Here is a 20,724-nt window from a genome sequence, read left to right as displayed (position 1 = left end):
CTGTGATTGAAGTCTACAAGTCTTCAAAGTTAATTCACCTCAAACAGTACTTACTTTTTCAAAGATTTCTAAGGTCCTTCTCTCCTTGGTAAATATGAAAGTGCACACAGTCGTCATCCTGCACATGCCTTTCTACATTTTGTAGGCAACTGCCAGCAATTTTCAAGGCAAAATTAGCAAATTAGAATAAAGCATACATTTTCCTTCATGTCTGTTCCAGGGTTCACAACAGAAAGCTGTGACTTGATAATGAAATATGTACCATACAAAAGGACTGAAAAATACCAAGATGTGGATAATTGAACATATTTCATGCCTATTGTTTTAATCTAATAATAGCTCACACCAGGAATATATTACAGCAATACATTCACATTACTGGACTCTGTCAGCACTGGAAGAGAACAGACATGGCTGCCAGGTCAAGCACAAAACACTGCTCTGTTATTTCAGTGAGGTGCCATTTTCAATCGACTGGACAGATTGTTCAGCCTTTTTTGTGAAGCAGCAGTCAATTATAAATCAAAGCGTGTAGTGACAGATTTTGCATTCTCATGCCGTGACTCTTTGATAGCCTCTTGTCTTTAGTATTATATCTTAATATATATCAAAAGTCTTCAGTATCTCAGAGTGGCCTGTTTCCTAATGTCTTCCTAATGTCAAAAAAACTGAACTTGTGTGAACTTAATGATGCAAAATGAATTTCAGTGTAAACTGACAATGAAGTTGTATTGTATTGTGTGGTAAACTAAAGTACTGGAGACCTTTTGGCCTGTTGATGGCACGAGTATGGTGATTGAGGAAAAGTCAGGGGATCACAAAAGTCATTATTGGCACTCCATTCAATAGTTGTTGAGAGAGTTCAGTGTAGAGGCATGGCTAGAAACTAGCATTAAACACCTTTTGTATAATTGTATACTGATAAACACTGATATGTGTTTATATACACTTCGTGAAGCCTCACAGATATTACGTCAGCTCGCTCTGCAAGTTCTGGTGCAGCGCAAGTCTCCCGTTTAAGCAACTTTCCTATTCAACACTCATGTATAGAACTGCAACTATTACAGTGTCCTGTACGCCTCTTGCTGGCAGTCGATTCATTTCCACATGTATAACATTTTAAAAGAAACATTACCTACTTCTTTGTGGAGTCTACATTTCACGGATCTGTGACTTTGGTAAAATACATCAACAGTAACCAATATCATCTCTCTTTCCACTTACATCTGAACAAATTAGCAACACTTTCAGTGAATAATATCCAGTAACACATGTTGTGTCTTGTTTTCCCAGGGGCAGTTTGAGAAGTTGGGTGGGGTCATTAGAGACCAAGAGAAGGTAACTGACATCAAGCCGGGCCCTGTTGTGACAGTGTCAACCTCTGCTGATGTTTATCGAGCCAAGAGTGTGGTGATCACCGCTGGACCCTGGGCTAATAGACTGCTGGCCCACACTGGCTTACAGTTGCCACTCAAGGTAATCAATTTTGTGGTGTCCCACGTGAAATCATGTTTATATAGCTGCGTATATATCAATATTGTACTCGGGTGTGAATTTCAAGACGTTCAAGAAGTTAACACACATGTTAATGACACCAAAAGCTTGGTTTCGTTGTCAGCACTTAAGCAGCACTATGTGGTTGTTTTACTGCATATCAAAACTATAGGATAGGATGTGCTGAATGGAATCAACCTGTGTAATGCGTGGTTCTGAACAGATTCCAATTGTGAGCACCAAATTGTTCAACTGGACACTTTTTTTTTTCTTGCAATGATGCATCATACCATGTTAGTTTGTAAACGCAAAGCATCGGGGTGGGTGCTAGACCAGGCCAGACAGGAGGCCTGGGCGAGCCGGTCACCGGCAGCATAGACTAGCTCTAGGGACAAGGAACGTCACCTCGCTAGCGGGGAAAGAGCCAGAGCTGGTGTTAGGAGGTGGAGCGTTACCAGCTAGATATAGTTGGGCTCACCTCCACGCACAGCAACGAGCTCTGGAACCAAGCTCCTGGAGAAGGGTTGGATTTTGTCCTTTTCTGGAGTTGCCCAGGGTGAGAGGCGCCGGGCGGGACAAGCCCCTGGCTGAGCGCCACTGTGTTGGGGTTTTCACCGGAGAACGAGAGGGTCGCCTCCCTGCGCCTACGGGTTGTGGGGAGTGAGGCTCTGACTGTTGTTTGTGCTTATGCACCGAACAGTAGTTCGGAGTATCCGGCCTTCTTGGAGTCGGTGGGAGGGTTCCTGGAAAGGGCGCCACTTGCCGACTCCATAGTTTTCCTGGGGGACTTCAACGCTCCCATGGACAATGACAGGAACTGCTGACTGGGGACATCGCCGGGCAGTGGAAAGAGCACTTTGATGAACTCCTAAACCCGGCCAACATGTCCTTTGGAGAGGAGGCAGCGCCTGAAGACTTTGGGGTGGTTGCACCCATATCCCTGGCAGAGGTCACTAAGGTAGTCAAAAAGCTCCTTGGTGACAAGGCGCCATCACACTGCTCAGCCTCCCGGGGAAAGCTTATGCCAGGGTGGTGGAAAGGAGGCTCTGACCGCTCTCCGTAAAGGCTTACGAGAAAAAAAACAGTCACTGTTTACAAATGGTCATTTTGGGAGTGAAGTATTCCTTTCGCAGTAATATCCCAATAATGATGATGAAAAAATTATTTAGTTTTTAGCAGACTTTATAAAGTGCTCCACAATAAAGCATGAAACACAGGGAAATAAAATGAATCCTCCAACAATGAGACATAATTTCATCAAATTAAAGATCTCTATAACTGCAATAAATAACACAGAATCAATTAAACTGATTAACAACCCAAAATGAGATACACAATCAGCCACACATTTCACATCAGACTCTGTATGCTATCAACTTGGAGTTGTCCATCTCTAATCCTGCTTCCCTCTCTTTTCACCAATGGGATCCTTTAAATGCCCACCTGAACATGCCACAGAAACAAAAGCATTACTCCTCCATATTTACAGCTCAGAGGCCTTAGTCAGCAAGGCAGCAATATGCCACACGGGCTGAAAATAGAAGGTGACGGGAAAACAAGCAGACAGCTGTTAGAGTGAAGAATTGGAGTTGATATTGGAATTGCATTATTCAGACTAGCAGCAGGCGGGGGGGGGGGGGGAATGCCATGCCTGAGTGAACGCCATGTCTGAGTGAACTGGTAGAATAAGCACAGGCTCTGAGCTCGTTGACTCGCCGAAGCACCTGAATTTGTATGGTCCCTGCGAATGAGTGCACGGCCGGTTAGTTCATTACATTGAAAGCTCCTGAACAATGTGTCCTTATTATTGCCACTCTCAGATGGACATCATTTGTACAACCATGTGTACATTTCATTAAATCCCAATTCTCCCTGTAAGGGCCATAATAGACTTTGATAAGATGTGTTTAGTGATTAATAAAAGTGTGTTGAAATGCTCCTTTAAGTTACGTTACTGACTACGTCATAGCATATATCCCTCAGTTGAGGTTAATCAGTCTGCGGAGCAAGACAGTTTTTTGATTGTTGTGCCAAGTTGAGCACTGAATGATTCTTGTACCTTTTATTTTTTGTTGAGTAAACTTTTAAAATGGAGTTACTGCCTCTGAAGACTCATTACGCGTCAAGCTCAATGCCCATACACAGACTGTAACAGTAGTGGTAATAGGGATTACCGGACGGAGAAAAGATTGCCGCTACATTTGAGTGAAAAAACTTCGCTCACGATGGGAAAAAGAAAGGATTATTACACGAATAAACCTTTTTGCATGGATGAGGACCAAGTCAGAGCCTTCATAATGACGTAAGTTATTGTGGATGATATTCATGAAGATTTCTCCACAAGATCAACAGACATAAAGCTACATCGCACGCCGTGCTAGCCTACTGAAATACCTCGTTAACGGAAACGCTGCGTGCTGTGGAACGGCACGCCGAGCCTACCGAGCTGGCCGGGCTTGTACACAGTAGATGTGCTGAACAATAGTGGAACCTGGACAACAACTATCTCTGGAAAATCGGCGCACACTGAAAGAAACTGTTGGACATTAGCTTCTCTAGAGAAAACGGATCGTTTTGAAGCAAATGCAGACGGTTTTGTGCACTGACTGAGTCTGGAGAACGGTGCATTGCTATGGCGGATTCTGACCTAAAGAGGGTGCCAAAGCCCCCTGAAAAAGCTTTGGAAGACACAGGAATCAGTCGGCGTATTGCATCTAGAAGAGGTAAATTATCTCAACTTTCAGTCGTGATGAAAACTATTGAAACGCTTAAAATGTTTGGCACAAATGTGAATGAAGTGGAAGAGATGCTTTCTCAGAAATTTTGCAATGTGTTCAAAGAGTTTGAGGATGTTAATGCTGAAGTTATGACTTTATTAGATGAAGATGAAAGACAAGCAGATCAGGATAATTGGTTTGAACCAAGATCAGCACCCATAAGAGACTTTGTGGAAAATACTGAAAACTGGTGTTCTGCAATGTGGAAACAAGTAAGAAAGCAAAACAATGCAACTGGAATTAATGTTGCAAGTGAATATGAACAAGGTGATGTGAAGATTATAAGTTCAAGATCCTGGGAGGTGGTGTGGGGAATAAGGTCCGGAATCCAAAAGTAATATATAGTAAAAGTATATTTAATCACCTCTGGGTATGACCATGTGATTGGGCCTGCCGCTTCAGGGGCGGAACTATTATTCTTCTTCGTCTTCTTCTTCTTTCCCAAAAAGCGTAGAGTCAATCGTCTCAAAAGTCAATGTTCGGCTCCGCCCCCTCAGGCGAACAAGATAACTCATTCATTCATTCACACATCAATCATTCTACAGTAATAAAAGTGACCTTCATATGTATGAAGTTAGATTTTTTTCTTTATTCCGCAAACAAAGAAACATGTTTTGAGAGCAAATTTCTGGTTTTGATAGCAAATTTCTGGTTTGTATCTAAAATTTCTGCCTACAATTAAAAACTCTTTGCTCTCAAAATAAAAACCTTTGCTCTCAAAATAAAAACCTACGCTCTGAAAATAAAAACATGCGCTCTCAAAAAAAAAACCTGTGCGCTCAATCCCAAAACTTACAATTTGAGTTTGGACGTAGTGGGCGGGGCATTTGCTGCTGAATGAGCGAGGAGTTTCTATTGGTTGGTTTGACTTGCTCTTGGCACACTGCTCTAACGGGAGGTTACGTGAGGAGGACATGAAGGTAGGTTGACATCATATTGCTCTGTTTTGTCAAAAGTATTTTACATGTAGCAGCACTTCCCTTTGTTTTCATGTTGTTAGTGACATGGGGTCCTTTTTTTAAAGAACGACATGGAGGGCTGCTGTGTTGACATGAAGCCCCACTTTCTGCTAGCATGTAACGTTAGCCCACAGTGAGCTAACGTTACAAGCACCTGATGCATGACTATGTTAGCTCAGGTTAGTGACGCATGTATGACACAATTTAAAATAAACCCTGCATGTCTCTTATGACTACACTGGACAGACACCGAAGAAAGCTTTTACTTCATAGACACCTGCTTGAAACGCCCCTTTATCAAACGCACCACCTGGTGGCAGAAGCTGTGCAGTAAACACACATACATGCCACACATACATGCCAGTGGATACAAAGGTTTGTATCATTTGATACTTAATAATTAACAACATTGTATCACCTGTGCCGTTTATAATAAGCACCAGAGAGTAAAATAGTGGCACAAAACACATTCAACTTGCATTTAAACGTGTCTGTGTATTATGGAGGGTTCTGTGATTGTTAAATCATTAGATTATTCATATACTTGATCCCACTGTTCTAATACATTTCTATCATACTAAATTCCCTCTAACAGGAATCCATTAGAAGGCTTTTATGCAGGACCAGGGATCGGCTTTCTGCAGTAATCACAAGGTAGCCAGTTGATTTTGATTACCTGCACATGGTTATCTCTCAGGAATTGCAGTTTCTTCGAGCAGGAGCAGCCTATATGGATATTCCTCAGTTTATAGTAGATGGTTTACAAAATCTAAGTGAAGTGATCAAGTCTCACATTTCAAACATCACTGTTGCTCCATTACTTGAGAGTGTAGCTGTAGTTGAATGGAATGGTACTGTGGGTCGACCGAAATTTAGCATTAATACCCAAGTCCTTGAAAACCTTCTAAGCATGAACCTACCAATGACCACTCTGGCTACTGCCCATGGCATTTCAAGATCCACACTGTACAGGAGGATGAGGGAGCATAATCTCTCAGTCAGAAACACCTACTCTGATATATCAGACATTGTACTTGATCAAAAGATAAGATCTATTAAAGCCAGAATGCCTGATGTGGGATATCGGCTTGTGAAAGGGTCTCTACTGGCTATGAGATATCGTGTCACATGGAGTAGACTGAAGCTGTCCATGCAGCGTGTCGATGCCGCTGGAATTATTTCAAGACTGGTCCAATTGACATGCATTGCCAGACGGACATACTCTGTTCCAGCTCCATTGTCTCTTCTCCACATCGACACCAATCACAAGTTGATCAGGTATTGTTTTAAACTGAATTACCATACATATTTATTTTAATTAAGGATTTTTTTACGACTCTGATATTGTCAAATCTTCTGAAAATTTGAAGGTACAACATAGTGATTTTTGGAGGTATTGATGGCTTTTCCAGAAAGGTTAGCCTGATCTGTTTTCTATAACTGTTCTTTACATTATCACATCTTGTTTACATTATCAATCTTGCTCAGAACATAACATAATTCATCTTTAAATCCTATTGCTGAACAGATTTTCTACCTTAATGCAGCTCGGAATAACAGAGCAGAGACTGCTCTAGGATTTTTCATCGATGGTGTGCAGAAACATGGATGGCCATCAAGGCAAGGACCTTCTCCTTCATACCAGATGTAATTAGTTTAGCTGTCCAACCCGTGTCACACTACTGTTTGTCTCATTTAGAGTCCGAGCTGATCAAGGGGTGGAAAATGTGGACATTGCGAGATGCATGTTTACCGTGAGAGGAACCGGTCGTGGCAGCTTTATTGCTGGCAAAAGTGTCCACAACCAAAGGTAAACATTGTATGTACTACTGTAAATATTTACATTATACATTTTTTAAAAAGACTATAAAAAGTAGCCACTTCATCATGAAATTTGCTTCCAGAGTGGAACGCCATAGGAGAGATGTTTGGAGTGCTGTAACATCGCAGTACTACAACTTGCTTCACATCTTAGAGGAAGATGGTTTCATTGACCTTTCTAATGCGGTTCACCTCTTCTGTGTGGGGTACGTCTTCATTCCCCGTCTAAAAAAAGATCTGGAACATTTTGTGGAGAGCTGGAATTTCCCCTTAAGCTCAGAGGGAAACTTGTCACCTAATCAGCTTTGGAGGATTGGAACGCTAGTGCCTGTGCCAGAGCCAGATCTGCAGGAGGTAGTGTACTATACATTTAGCACAAAAACAAAGAAATGCAATTAAAGTATGATATTCAATAATTTGCTTTATCACTCTAATGTGAATTCATAAATATTAACATTATATTGTCTACAGTATGTGAAAAACTGAGGCAATGGCTATAATTGTAATTAATGTATGCGGTTGGTCCATCTCAGATCTTGCAAGGAGAACACGTACAAACCCCATCGCCGATTCCTCGTCTTTTGGACGGGACATCTATATCCATGTCCTTTAACTGGCCTCATTTATTGGATGAAGTTTCTTATTCATATACTTGATGCACATCTCAAGTGCTGATTTAAATAATTACAAATAAAGCACAGTAAATAAATACTTGTGTTTATTTTGCTCACTCACATAACACGGTGACAAATAGCTGCAGTATAAAAATGATTCTTGAACATTGTGTTTCACTAAAGAATAGAACACAAAAAGAATAAACACATAACATACAACTATTTAACACATTTATCACACTATCAAATCCTGCACCATACTTCATGGCAGTTTGCAGGATTGTTTTGAATGACTCATAGTCTATCATGTGAGCTACTGGAAATGTGATCGTGTCTGTGCAAGCACTGACAGTTGGATAACAGACAGTGTGGTTAGGCATGGCGTTCAGACAGCAATGATCAAATTTCACTGTCAGTTTGAATTCTTGTCGATCCTCCAAAAGAAGATGACTGAGGATACACTCAAAGCCTCTCCAGCAGTGTTGCAATCAGGTTGTGCATCTTGAAGAGAAATACAAAGTGTAGACTCCAGTCATTTTATATGCAAACAGTTAAATATAATGCGCATTAAGACAGTTATATGGTAAATAATTATTTAAAATGAATGGTTGGTGTTACGTCCCCTTTCCCATCTAGGGAATAAGGGGGGAACGAACACAGGTCAGTCCAAAGAATAAAGGAAACAAAGTCAGAAAATAGGAGTAACGAAGAAACAATATTTAGTCGACGCTGGCGGTTCACAACACAAAAGAAAAGGTTCTGTCACGTGGGAGAGATTGGGGACAGCTTGTGGTCATGCCAAACAATTAGAAATCAAGAAAACAAAACTAGGCCTAGCTCTCTACCTCTGGAAAACAAACAAAATGGCTTCTCTACAAAAGATTGATCAAAACATATACAGAGGGAGCACCGACCAATTTGTGTTTCTAGACACAAAGTACCTACGTGTCTGCACCAGTGTACAGGGTACCCCAAACTTACCTACTGCCCTCAACCTCTCACCACAAACCTTCCACCTAGCAGTGTCAGTGTGCATTCAAGAATGAACAAACAAAATCTGTCCCGAACTCTTCCGACCTCCTCCTTTTAAAATGGCCGACCGTCTCGCCGATTGGCCTTCACAGGTGGCAAACAATTAGCCAATAAAAACCTGTGGGGGAAAACAAGATGGCAGGGGAGAACACAACACTGACACGTAACACCCTCACCCATCTAAGCTCAAACATCATGTTTGAGACTACATAGCCCGTGATAAGGCGTCAGCAAGAATATTTTCAGAGCCCATTTCATGGCATATTTGTAGGTTGTACCTGGACGATCAGGGACCAACGCATAAGGCGTTGATTGTGGTTTTGCATCCGGGAAAGAAAGACAAGCGGGTAATGATCGGTGAAAACGTGAATGGGTTTCGCACTTGACCCAAGATAAACCTCAAAATGCTGTAGGGCAAACAACATTGCCAGAGCCTCTTTCTCTATGGTGGAGTATTTAAGCTGATGCTTGTTGAACTTCCGTGAGAAGTAACTCACAGGATGATCGATGCCCTGGTCATCCTCTTGCAGAAGAACTGCGCCAGCGCCGACCGCACTGGCATCAACTTCCAGCTTGAAAGGCAAGGAAAAATCTGGGGCAGTCAGAACAGGAGTGCAACACATAATTCCTTTAAGGCTCTCAAAAGACTGTTTGCACTCACTAGACCATACAAAGGGCTTTGCGGGACTGGTTAAAGCAGTCAACGGAGCTGCTACAGAGGAGAAGTTTTTGCAGAACCGTCGATAATATCCCGCCATCCCAAGGAAACGGCGCAGCTCTCTCCTGGTTTTTGGTTCAGGGAAGGTTGTAATGGCTGTGATTTTGGCATCGGCAGGACGAACCTGTCCTCGACCAACCTGCTGACCAAGATAGAGAACAGTTCCTTTTCCAAACTCACATTTGGCAAGATTGAGTGTTAGGGATGCGGCAGAAGGACGGTTGAAAACTTCTCAACGTAGCCATTTGACCAATCCAATCATTGATATAGACAACAATATCGTCTAAGTACGCTCTACAGTTCGGAACATCTCCTAGTACAGTATTTATTAGCCTTTGAAAAGTAGCAGGAGCGTTACACATACCAAATGGCATAACGGTGTACTGGAGGAAACTGTCAGGGGTTGCAAAGGCTGCAATTTTCAAGCATGTGGGGTTAAAGGAACTTTCCAATATCCCTTCAACATGTCAAGTTTGCTCACATATGTTGCAGGACCAATCTCATCAATGCAGTCATCCATTAGGGGTAATGGATGTGCATCTGGGACAGTTACAGCATTTACCTTGCGGAAGTCAGTACAAAACCTGGGGCTCCAATCACAAATAAGTTCCATAACATCATTGCTCTGCCCTACAGGGAGATGAGACAAGTAGTGGGGCAATTGGGACAATACCTCAGTATTACTTAACCCTTCGAGGTCTTCGAGCGCGCGCACGCGCTATACGATACTGCCGTTTTTAAAATATTCACTCAGTCACGATAATTCTGCACAGAAATATGGTTCCACGTCTCCAAGATTTAGTTAAACTTCAGCTTCCTCTGCCTTTTGTCCGTGACATCATATGAGATTCACACAGCAAGATATAGCATTCTACACACCCAGACGTGTCATATGATGCGTACACAGCTTCATTGGGAGAGAGAGAAAAAGAGCAGGCAGGCTGAGCGAACCTATACTGGAGAATGGCGCAGCTTCAACCATAAATAGAGCCTGAAGGAGTCGGTCCCTGAGATGAACAGGACAATGCCACGCAAAGGGATCCATTGGAAGATGGGTAAGTGCATTTACTGAACTTTGCAATAGCATATTTACGTTAGTAATGGGACCTGTAGCCAGATAGAGCTGCTGCTAACACGAAGCTAGCGGGTCGCGAGCTAACGATCGCTAACGAGGTTATATATGTCTACAGGCTGACGATAAGACTGAACGGTGGGTGCTCAAATATTGTCACGATCCCCGTTAACTTTCTTTCAGTGAACGTAGTACGCTTAGTAGTGTTATATCTCTGTTAATCGTTACTGCCGTAGTGTTTACGTAGCTGCTGCTCACACGGAGCTACCGAGCGAGCTAACGATCGCTAATGTGGTTATATATGGCTACAGGTTGGATTAAAAAACTGAACGGTGGTTGTTCAAATATTGTCACGACCCCCGTTAACTTTTGTTCAGCGAACGTAGTACGCTTAGTAGTGTGGGATCTCTGTTATGTGTTTGTGAGACTGAAATGACCATGTTGTTAGGTTAGCTGCGCGCTAACCGGAAGTAGCGGTGCAGTAGCTAAATGGGTCTGAGACTGAACGGGGCATAATCAAATATTGTCACTATCCTGTTACTTTCTTTCAGTGAACTTATACTAACTATTAGTAATGTATTTTACAGAGAGGATTTGCAGCTGCCAGGGTCCAGAGGACAACATGCAGCATTGCTTTAGCAGCCTCCAGTCTGTCTCTGCCAAATCATCACTGCAGGCCACAACGCCAGCCACAGCTCATCACCTCACCATATAATAATAAATTTGATTTTAGACATTTATTTACATGTTTCTACCATTTTTGTATTCATAAATTTCACTGCTTTCGTGAACCTAAGACCTTTGGTAAACTAATTTCAAGCACCAAAACAGTTCGACCTCCTGACTAAAGCTATGTTTTCACAAGAGATATGAAGATTTTCCAAAATCTAGATTACATTTTTCAGCTTTAGAGTAATATTTCTCTTTACACTTTTGCCTTATGACAATGGTGCCTCATTATATAGAGAGCTGAGATTGTTTTGCAATTTTAGATGTAAAACACATGGGTATCTATCATATGCAAGTGACTTTAAAAAGTGAATTTAAGAAATTATGTAAAATCAAGAAAATGACCCCCGACTCCAGAGGGTTAACCTTGCCCCCTGTGGGGTAGCATTACCAACCCATCTTCATCACCATCAGCAGGCGAGTTCACCACTGAAATGGTTGCCACAGGTGAGACGGCTGTTAACTCCTGGGCCTCGGCTGACCCTGGGTAAACTTCTCGGTTGTGGCACGTTTATAAATCTAGTTGTATTAAGTCTGTTAATTTTTTTTCACAAAAATCTTTATCAAGGACTAAATGTCTACTGCTATTTAGTCTTGTGGATTAATCAGATGGTTAGATATCATTAAAATGCACAGTTCATGTTTGGCAACATGTTCATTTAATATACAATCACTTTTAAAGATGATATATTAAACAGAAAAGGTAACTTTTTCCAAAAAATTACAATTTATTTTCATCATCCTTAACCCCAATCTGTAAAGTAATTCACCTCTGTTTTATGGTGTGAGTCGAGGCAGTCTTTTATATGGAGTGCCAACATTTGCAGAGGCATCAATGATTTGCACTGTTTGCAGCTGGCTTTTGGCATCAGTGCAAATTCTGGTGCACTTGCAGGAAGAGGTGATAGCTCTAATTCATCCTGGAGAGGAACAATATAAAGCATTGTTTTTCCTGCACTTGAAGAACCTCTTAGCATGGCCCCAGTATAGCCCTCAGCCTCCAGAGGAACAGCGGATAGTTTCCTCCTTCAACTTCCACCTGTGAAAACACCAAAAAATTAAAACAGATTTTGGGGATGACCCCAAATCATGATGTATTCCTCCTCTTTTGGTTGTATTAACAGGTACAATAAACATAAAAGATGTTTCAATTTAAGTACAGTAATTATGAACCTGCTGCTTTGTAAAGAAGCCATCTGTCCTCGAGATGTGCCATCTTCGGAAAGTTGTTTTGCAGTAAACTGGACAACTAAATTAAAATAAAATTAGGCAAAGTTTTATCATGCATTAGACAAAATTCATACTTTTGACGACACATTAGGCATTGGGCCTGCTTCAGCCTATACAATACCTCTGCATGTGTGAGATGTCACGGACACAGTCCTCTTTCCTAAGCCTGCTTGCATCAATATCAAATCATCCGCTGAGGACAGAATCATTTCGACTTTTGATGGCAGCAAAAAAAATGTCATGTCAAAAGACTTCCACATTTTTAAAACCTTTGCAGGCATGTGACCTCTGGTCTGAAGTCGTTTCTTGCCCCTAAAGAATCCAGGGAAGGACCTGTATGATTTTAGAAGAATACATTTACGTTTTAATTATTATAAGCATACTTCTTAACCAAGCGCATCACATCCAAGTATACCAGAGTAAAGAAAACAACAGTTGCCCTGAACCAGATAACTTTCTAAAAAGCTTAAATAAAGGCATCATTAATGTTATATGACAGTTGCGTAATTGTACTGCAGCCATCATGGTAAAAACCAGACTAATGACCCATTTGACTGGCTCATTGACATGAGTGCATGCTGGTCTACCTGGTCATTTCAGTGCTCACTGAGGGCCTCTCCGTAACCTGACTCGGTGCCTGCCTTTGTCCCTGAGGTTCTTCAGGTATGGCCCTTTATATCAGGGATAGGAGATGCCGTGCAGCCTCCGTGGCTTCACGGGCATCATACTGGAAAAGGGATTTTAGATGTATGAACACGGTAAAAGGACGTTACAAGTGTAATGCATTACTGTCACACAGGCTGTATCGAAAAACAAATTAAGCAATTACCTGACGTGTTGGTTGTTGGTTTTCATTCTGACATTAAAAGAAAAAAAATTAAGTATTACCATGACAGTATCAATGTAATATTTTTTTACACCAAGTAAATTATTAATAACTTGTGCCTCACCTTCACTACATGATATCACTAACTAAGCTAACATAAGTTGTCTAGATAGATAGATATATACTTTATTCATCCGCAAGGGGAAATTTGTTTGTCACAGTAGCAAGACACACAAAAAACAGGAATGAAAGATATATAAAAAGAATATATACAACAAAACAGCAGAGTATTAATGTAGTGTATATGTAGTTACTTTAAATTATTTTTGACATGTGTGGGTTTAGTGATTGTTAAATGCTGCTGTGGATGGAAACAGTTTAGCACGTGTATTAAGTGCCTCCTCCTTGGAGACATAGGACCCGGCCTCTGTAAATTAACCATAATGTTGGTATTTACTGCAACACTATTGCTATCTTAGACTATCTGAAGTAGGTCATAGTAAAGAAATACTCCAACCCCTCTGCTAATCATATTGATGCCAGCAGAAAACAGCTAATGATAGCAACCAATGCTAATGATAGCGACCGATGCTAACGCGATTGTGGTCAAAATAGCTTAAATGGTTAGTCAGACTGGCGATGTCGGCTAGGCTATCAATAGCTATGCCTACGTTAACATAATTAAGATTCGGGTACATTGACAAGGATGTCAGAGATTACATTTCCTGTACTGTCATCATGGGATAGACCATCCGACCAACACACGTGGACCCCTGTTCGCGCCGGACTTATCTTATGACTCTGGAGCAGAGGTGTCTTTAGCTAGCGAGTTTTAAGGATTTAATGGCTTATTCAACTTCATCTTATCTTCATCCAGTTTAATACAAGACAGTAACATGGTTGTAACCTCATCAACCGTACCTACCCCGGTCGGAGAAAACCAAACTTATAGTTTTTTTTTTAATTGTATCATACGTGGGTAGCTACCTTAGCTAACGTAGTCAAGGTGCTTGTAACGTTAGCTCACTGTGGGCTAACGTTACATGCTAGCAGAAAGTGGGGCTTCATGCCAACACAGCAGCCCTCCATGTCGTTCTTTAAAAAAAGGACCCCATGTCACTAACAACATGAAAATAAAGGGAAGTGCTGCTACATGTAAAATACTTTTGACAAAACAGAGCAATATGATGTCAACCTACCTCCATGTTCTCCTCACGTAACCTCCCGTTAGAGCAGTGTGCCAAGAGCAAGTCAAACCAACCAATAGAAACTCCTCGCTCATTCAGCAGCGTATGCCCCGCCCACTACGTCCAAACTCAAATTGTAAGTTTTGAGATTGAACGCACAGGTTTTTTATTTCTGAGAGCGCATGTTTTTATTTTGAGAGCGTAGGTTTTTATTTTGAGAGCGTAGGTTTTTATTTTCAAAGCAACGGTTTTTATTTTGAGAGCAAAGATTTTTATTTTGAGTGCAAAGGTTTTTTCATTTTGAGAGCAAAGATTTTTTAATTGTAGGCAGAAATTTTAGTTACAAACCAGAAATTTGCTCTCAAAACCAGAAATTTGCTCTCAACACATGTTTCTTTGTTTGCGGAATAAAGAAACAAATCTAACTTCATACATATGCATACAATTACAAATCCTTCATAATAATATCCCTTATTAATTATAATTGTTCATGCATTGTAATGTACACATAAACCCCTTATTTTACATAGATGTGCAAGTCCAAATGTGACAAACTGAGCTTAAAAAACACTACAGATGTTAATGCTGAAGACAGCATATCTGAAGTTGGGACAGAAAAACATTGGAGTAAGAGTAAATCCGGCTGATCTGCTGGCTCTAGCTCAGTAGCTTCATCTGTAACTACAGGCTTCTCAGTGCGCATTAAGGAAGAAGCAGAGCATGCAGCACTGATCGCACGTTCAGCTGCATTAAAAAGGAAGCAAGCGCTTGAAATGGAAGAAGTGCAGCTAAAGGCTAAAATGGAACAACTAGACATTGATACTGCTATTGCGGAATCCAGTGCAAAGCTCAAGGTGCTTGGAAAGTATGACAATGCTAAGGACAGAGCCAGCAGTCATACATTGAAGAAGCTTTCTCAAAGTAAGAGAAGGGAAGAGAGAGCACAAGACACGCTACGCATCTATGATAACGGTCGCCGTCGATCTGGGAACAATGACAGTGGGCAAATGTGACAACTGAAATGCTTGTTAAGCAGCAGACTACGTCTCACCTCCCATGCAGGGATGTTCCAGTGTTTAAAGGTGACTCTCTTACTTACAAATCTTTTATTAGGGCTTTCGAATATGCAGTGGATAGCAAAACTGACAGCTATCAGGACAAGCTTTATTACTTGGAGCAGTATACCAGTGGGGAACTACAAGAGCTTGTTCGCAGTTGCGAGCATATGTCATCAGACAGAGGCTACTCAGAGGCCAGAAAGTTACTCCAAACGCATTACGGAGATAAGCTGAAGCTAGCCAATGCATACATGGATAAGGCATTGAAATGGGCTCAGATCAAACCAGAGGACGCTAAAGCATTAAGCGGCTACACTCTTTTCCTGATTGGCTGTAGGAACACTATGGCCGATATAGAATACATGGAAGAAATGGATAGTCCTACTAACATGCGAGTTGTCATTTCAAAGCTTCCTTACAAATTTAGAGAGAAGTGGAGAACGACGGCATTTGAGATCCATGAGAGAGGAAGAGGACGAGCAAGGTTTTCTAAACTAGTCGACTTCATCGATCGACAGGCAAAGGTAGCTCTGGATCCCCTTTTCGGAGTTGTGGTGGAGAGTTACGAAGGCACAAAGGAAAAGGATAAAACTACCAAAGAGAGAACCATCTGGAAAACTGGTCAAGGCAAAAGCACTTTTGCTACAGGTGTACATGACACAACCTCAGAGACAACCGCAAGGACAAGCAGCCCAGTGAAAGATGTTGTTACAGCTTTCCACAAACCATGCTTATTCTGTCAGAATAATCATGCTCTGTCTGTCTGCAATAAGATTACAGATCTGACAAACAGAGAACGGATAGACTTCCTGAAGTCTAAAGGCCTTTGCTTTGGATGTCTTACACTGGGGCACCTTAGTAAGAATTGCAAAAAGAGAATGATGTGTCAGACCTGTTCTCAGGGGCACCCAGACATACTCCATGTCATTAAAGAAAATAATGCTGCGCCGGAAGTTGAAGAGAGCAACGCTATCTCAAGTGCCTATGTGTTATTGGATCAAAAGGTTTGTGGAAGCACTGGGGCTGGAGAAGGAGAATGTGTTCTAGCTGTGGTACCAGTAAAGCTGAAATCCAGAAAGAGTGAAAGGTATGTTGAAACGTACGCCTTTATAGATCCTGGGAGCACTGCAGCCTTTTGCAGTGAAGAGCTACAGAAAACACTAAACCTTAAAGCACCCAGTTTCTTCTCGAAACAATGGGTCAAGACAAGTCGAACATACATTGAACTGCCAAAGGTGTTTACACATAGCCACATCCCAGTAAAGAAAGAAAACATTCCACAACAGGAAGATATTTCTCACTGGCCTTATCTGAAAGATGTGCATCTCCCTCGTATTGAAGCAGAAGTCGGTCTGCTTATAGGTGCCAACATCCCAAAAGCCATTGAACCATGGCGAATCATAAACAGTTAAGGTGAGGGACCATATGCTGTCAAAACTGGTTGATAAATGGACCTCTCAGAAAGGGTGAAAACCCTAGGATAGCCAGCGGTAAACTGCAAAGCTACAATGCTAATCACATCTCAGTGGTGGAAATAGAAGAATTGCTAGTGAAGCAGTGCAATACAGATTTCCCAGAAAGGTGTGAAGAGAAGGATGAAATGTCCCAGGAGGATCAACAATTCAGGCACCTTGTTACAGGGTCAGCAAAGTTGGTCGATGGACACTACTGCATGAGTTTGCCGCTGAGAAATGAAAACATCAGAGTGCCAAATAATCGTTGCATTGCTCAGCAGCGGGTTGATAGTCTAAAGAGAAAACTCAAAAGAAATCCAGAATTCCATGAAGATTACAAGGTCTTCATGAAATGCATTATTGAAAAAGGCTACGTCGAGAAAATACCCACTGAGCAGCTCAGTCGCTGTAATGGCAGAGTGTGGTACATTACTCACCACGGAGTGTACCACCCCAAGAAAAAGAAGAAAAGATGGCGTGAAAGGCTATCAAACTATGAGATATTAGCAGGGTTTAGCATATCCAGATGCGTCAAGCCAGAAGGATTTGTAACCCCACCGTCGGCACAGCTGTGCCATTTTTGCTGATGTTGGTGAGGATGGTTATGCCACCGGACGGAGACAAGATTGCTGTTACACTCCCTTCACCACCGCAAAGCTACTTTGGTAATTGCACTTCTAGTAGACAGAAAAAAAGTGATTTGGAGGATTGAGTAGATGCTATGAAGGTTTTATTGCAGGCTGCTATTTCTGTGCCAGTGTGTATTCATGAATGTGTACGGCTTCATGCAGAGAACAAGTGTAGTATTGATTGGACAATAACTATATCATTAATGAAAATATATCATATCTGAGGTAACACAAACTCAACAACTACAACTGCCCAGATTACCACGACAGTTAGTGTGAACATTCAAAACCTCAGAGGACAATTTTGAGGGATAGTAATGATCTCTCCCCTTGCGCCACCATCAGGCCTCTAGGAAACTTATGATCACATTTCCATCGAATGTGATGGGGATATTTATGGTCTTTGCACATTGGACACTCCAGGGGGCTTCGCCTTGCATCCCAATCAGGTCACATTAGCAAGTGTGTACACAGGCTGTCTAATCAAACAGTCCTCAACAGTTCTCACATAGGAGATCATGTGATGATGTGATTGGTCTCCTCGCTTTCTAGTAACACCACCCTCAGGAGAAATGTGTATTACTTTTACACCGGCTTGATGGCTTAATCTGCGTAGAAATGTATGTGATTTTGCATGTTAGTTGAATATTTGTATGCATCTCAAAATATTGTATAGTTCAAGGATATATCTACACTAATGCATTTGTTGAAAATTCCCACATTGTGAAATGTCTTGGATCCAAACAGACAACGAGAGTGGATCCAAAGGTGTGGTCAAAATGTCCATAAAATGATCATAACATATTCAAGAGCAGTGGCGGATCGTGCAATGAGAAAATAAGCTGATAGGGAAAAATAATTAAAATACATGTAGTGTATTTGTGCAAAACAATTAAATTATAAAATAGATATAACTTTTAATTAGAAAAAAATAATTTAAAATTAAATGATAAAATAGCTATAACTTTATGATTCTGTTTAGGCCAGCAGTGAAGACTTAGCTGGCCCTGACGGTCTGCCACTGTTCAAGAGTAAAGGTGTTTTTTCCCCATCATATCACTTTAGCATACATATAATCTGATTACATCACAATATTTCACTAATGTTTGTTGTGATAAAGTTGAGTTATTAAGGTGAGAAAACCTCAGACATGAGGACAGACTCTTCTCCACACAGCTTCTGTTGTGTGTGTGTTAGTGCAGCGCCTGTTGAGAACTTGTGAATGCTTTTGTTGAGCCGCTTCCACAAATAACTTCCCACTGGACACTGCGCTTCCTTGGGCCCTGAGCAATACACCTCCCATGACATAGGTGCATCCCCTGTACTGGAGTACACCTGTCATTAGAGTGCAAAAGCTCACATGAACATCGTCAGAGAGCAAGCTTTACCCAGCATGCCGTTCAGCAGTGGAACAGTTAATCTCTCTCAATACACTACAGCGTGTACATAACACACCACTAGGAGCTCACACTCACAGGGTGACAGTGGCTCAGAGCAGGTCGTCCTTCAATTTAGAGAGGATCGGCGGTTTGATCCCCGGCCCCGCTATTCCATGTCGATGGGCAAGACACTTAACCCCAAATTGGTGCCACCTGCCCATCAGACCTACCTTGTATGGTAGCCCCTGTCATCAGAGTATGAATGGGTGTGAATGGGTCAATGATGAAATGTAGTGTCAAAGAGCTTTCAGTAGTCGGAAGACTAGAAAAGAGTTAAACAAGTACATCTTTAATGGACAGTTGGAACAAACGGTATTTTTACAGCAAACGTATTGACATCCAGCTTTTGTGTAAGTCCCTATTTATTATTTTTGTTTGGAGGATATGTTGGAGTAGTGTGCGTTTACACAGCAGCTAGTGCTTGAGAAACCCTCTGAAAGTAGTTTTTTCATCAAAACTAATGCACACTATGACTCATCACTAGTGACAGCCAGATTTTTGGGACTTGGCTGGAACTAATTAGTTTTCCTGGTTGCACTTCTATAGGTGGTGAAGATCAACGTGTGCTACTGGAAAGAGAAGATTCCAGGAACGTACAACGTGAAGCAGCGCTTTCCCTGCTTCTTGCTGACTGAGAGCAAGGAATCCAAAGTTCATATCTACGGCCTCCCGTCCAATGAGTACCCGGGCCTGATGAAGGTATGTTGCAGTACTGAGCCTCAAGAAGACTCTTGATTCTGTACAGAGCCCTCAGTCTCTATGCTAATAATGTCAGAGTATTCCTGAATCCTGATCATTTATATTTGAATGGAATTTCTTCAGTTTGCTTTTCTCATTGATCATTTAACTTCATTATTCAACAACCTAAACCAGTGCCAGCAATGGTTTAGATTGTTGAATAATGAAGTAAACATGGCTCTTGATCAACGTAAGATATACAGGAAACACACACACACACACACACACACACACACACACACACACACACACACACACACACACACACAGCGTATCCAATGATGGTACACCAAAGCATGTGTTATCTTACATTTTACTAACAGCATATAGTAACATGATTCAAATGAATGTGACATTATGTAAGTTATGTAGTTTTGACTGAAAAACACTATGAAATATTTAATTTATACAGTTAGCAAAACAAAGTAACCATGCTCAATTCACTACATGCAGGGGGATTGCTGCTTCGAACTTCCTGTTAGGATATAAGCAGTTAGGTGTCGTGTTAGCTGAGGCTAGCTACTAACAGCTGGTTAATGCTTTAAACCTGATATTACCAAGTCAGTCACAAAAAGAGGTCAACATAAGAGAGCTAAACTGAAGGATTAACAGAAGAGAAGTTTGGAGCAAAAACCCGACCTCCTTAACTAAGACATGAAGCATTTTGGTAAATGAATGCATCAATCATTGCATTTTTATTAAGGTAATTACTCAAATAAATTTTACATATGTGGACATTTATATAGTGGCTGATTATCTTAGTCTAGTTAGACTAACTAGGTTAGTCTAGTTAGTCCAACTAGACCAACTAGACCACTGGTGTCAAACTCAAGGCCCGCAGGTAATTTTATGTGGCCCGTGGCTTCGTGGACCTGTTTTCAGTGAATCGCGGATCTTTGTATGTGCTTTTATTTTGAAAGGGATTTTTTATGTGCTTTTATTTTGAA

At 41.4% G+C, this 20,724-nt stretch overlaps 1 protein-coding gene across 1 annotated transcript in view; it reads left to right on the top strand.

The window, feature by feature from the left end:
• pipox (pipecolic acid oxidase) overlaps positions 1-20,724 on the top strand; it is a gene marked incomplete at its 5' end in the record, with an annotated part of 52,811 nt that overhangs the window by 13,200 nt on the left and 18,887 nt on the right. Inside the window, 2 exons of the mRNA XM_079224456.1 lie at positions 1,294-1,476; positions 19,586-19,738. Of these exons, the coding sequence (XP_079080582.1) occupies positions 1,294-1,476; positions 19,586-19,738 (336 nt within the window). The remainder of the gene's footprint in view (positions 1-1,293; positions 1,477-19,585; positions 19,739-20,724) is intronic.

The sequence above is a fragment of the Taurulus bubalis genome (genome assembly GCF_910589615.1).
Source record: "Taurulus bubalis genome assembly, chromosome: 10".
NCBI lineage: Eukaryota > Metazoa > Chordata > Actinopteri > Perciformes > Cottidae > Taurulus > Taurulus bubalis.
The sequence above is the reverse complement of the archived record's forward strand: the minus strand, read 5'-3'. Positions and strand labels throughout refer to the sequence as shown.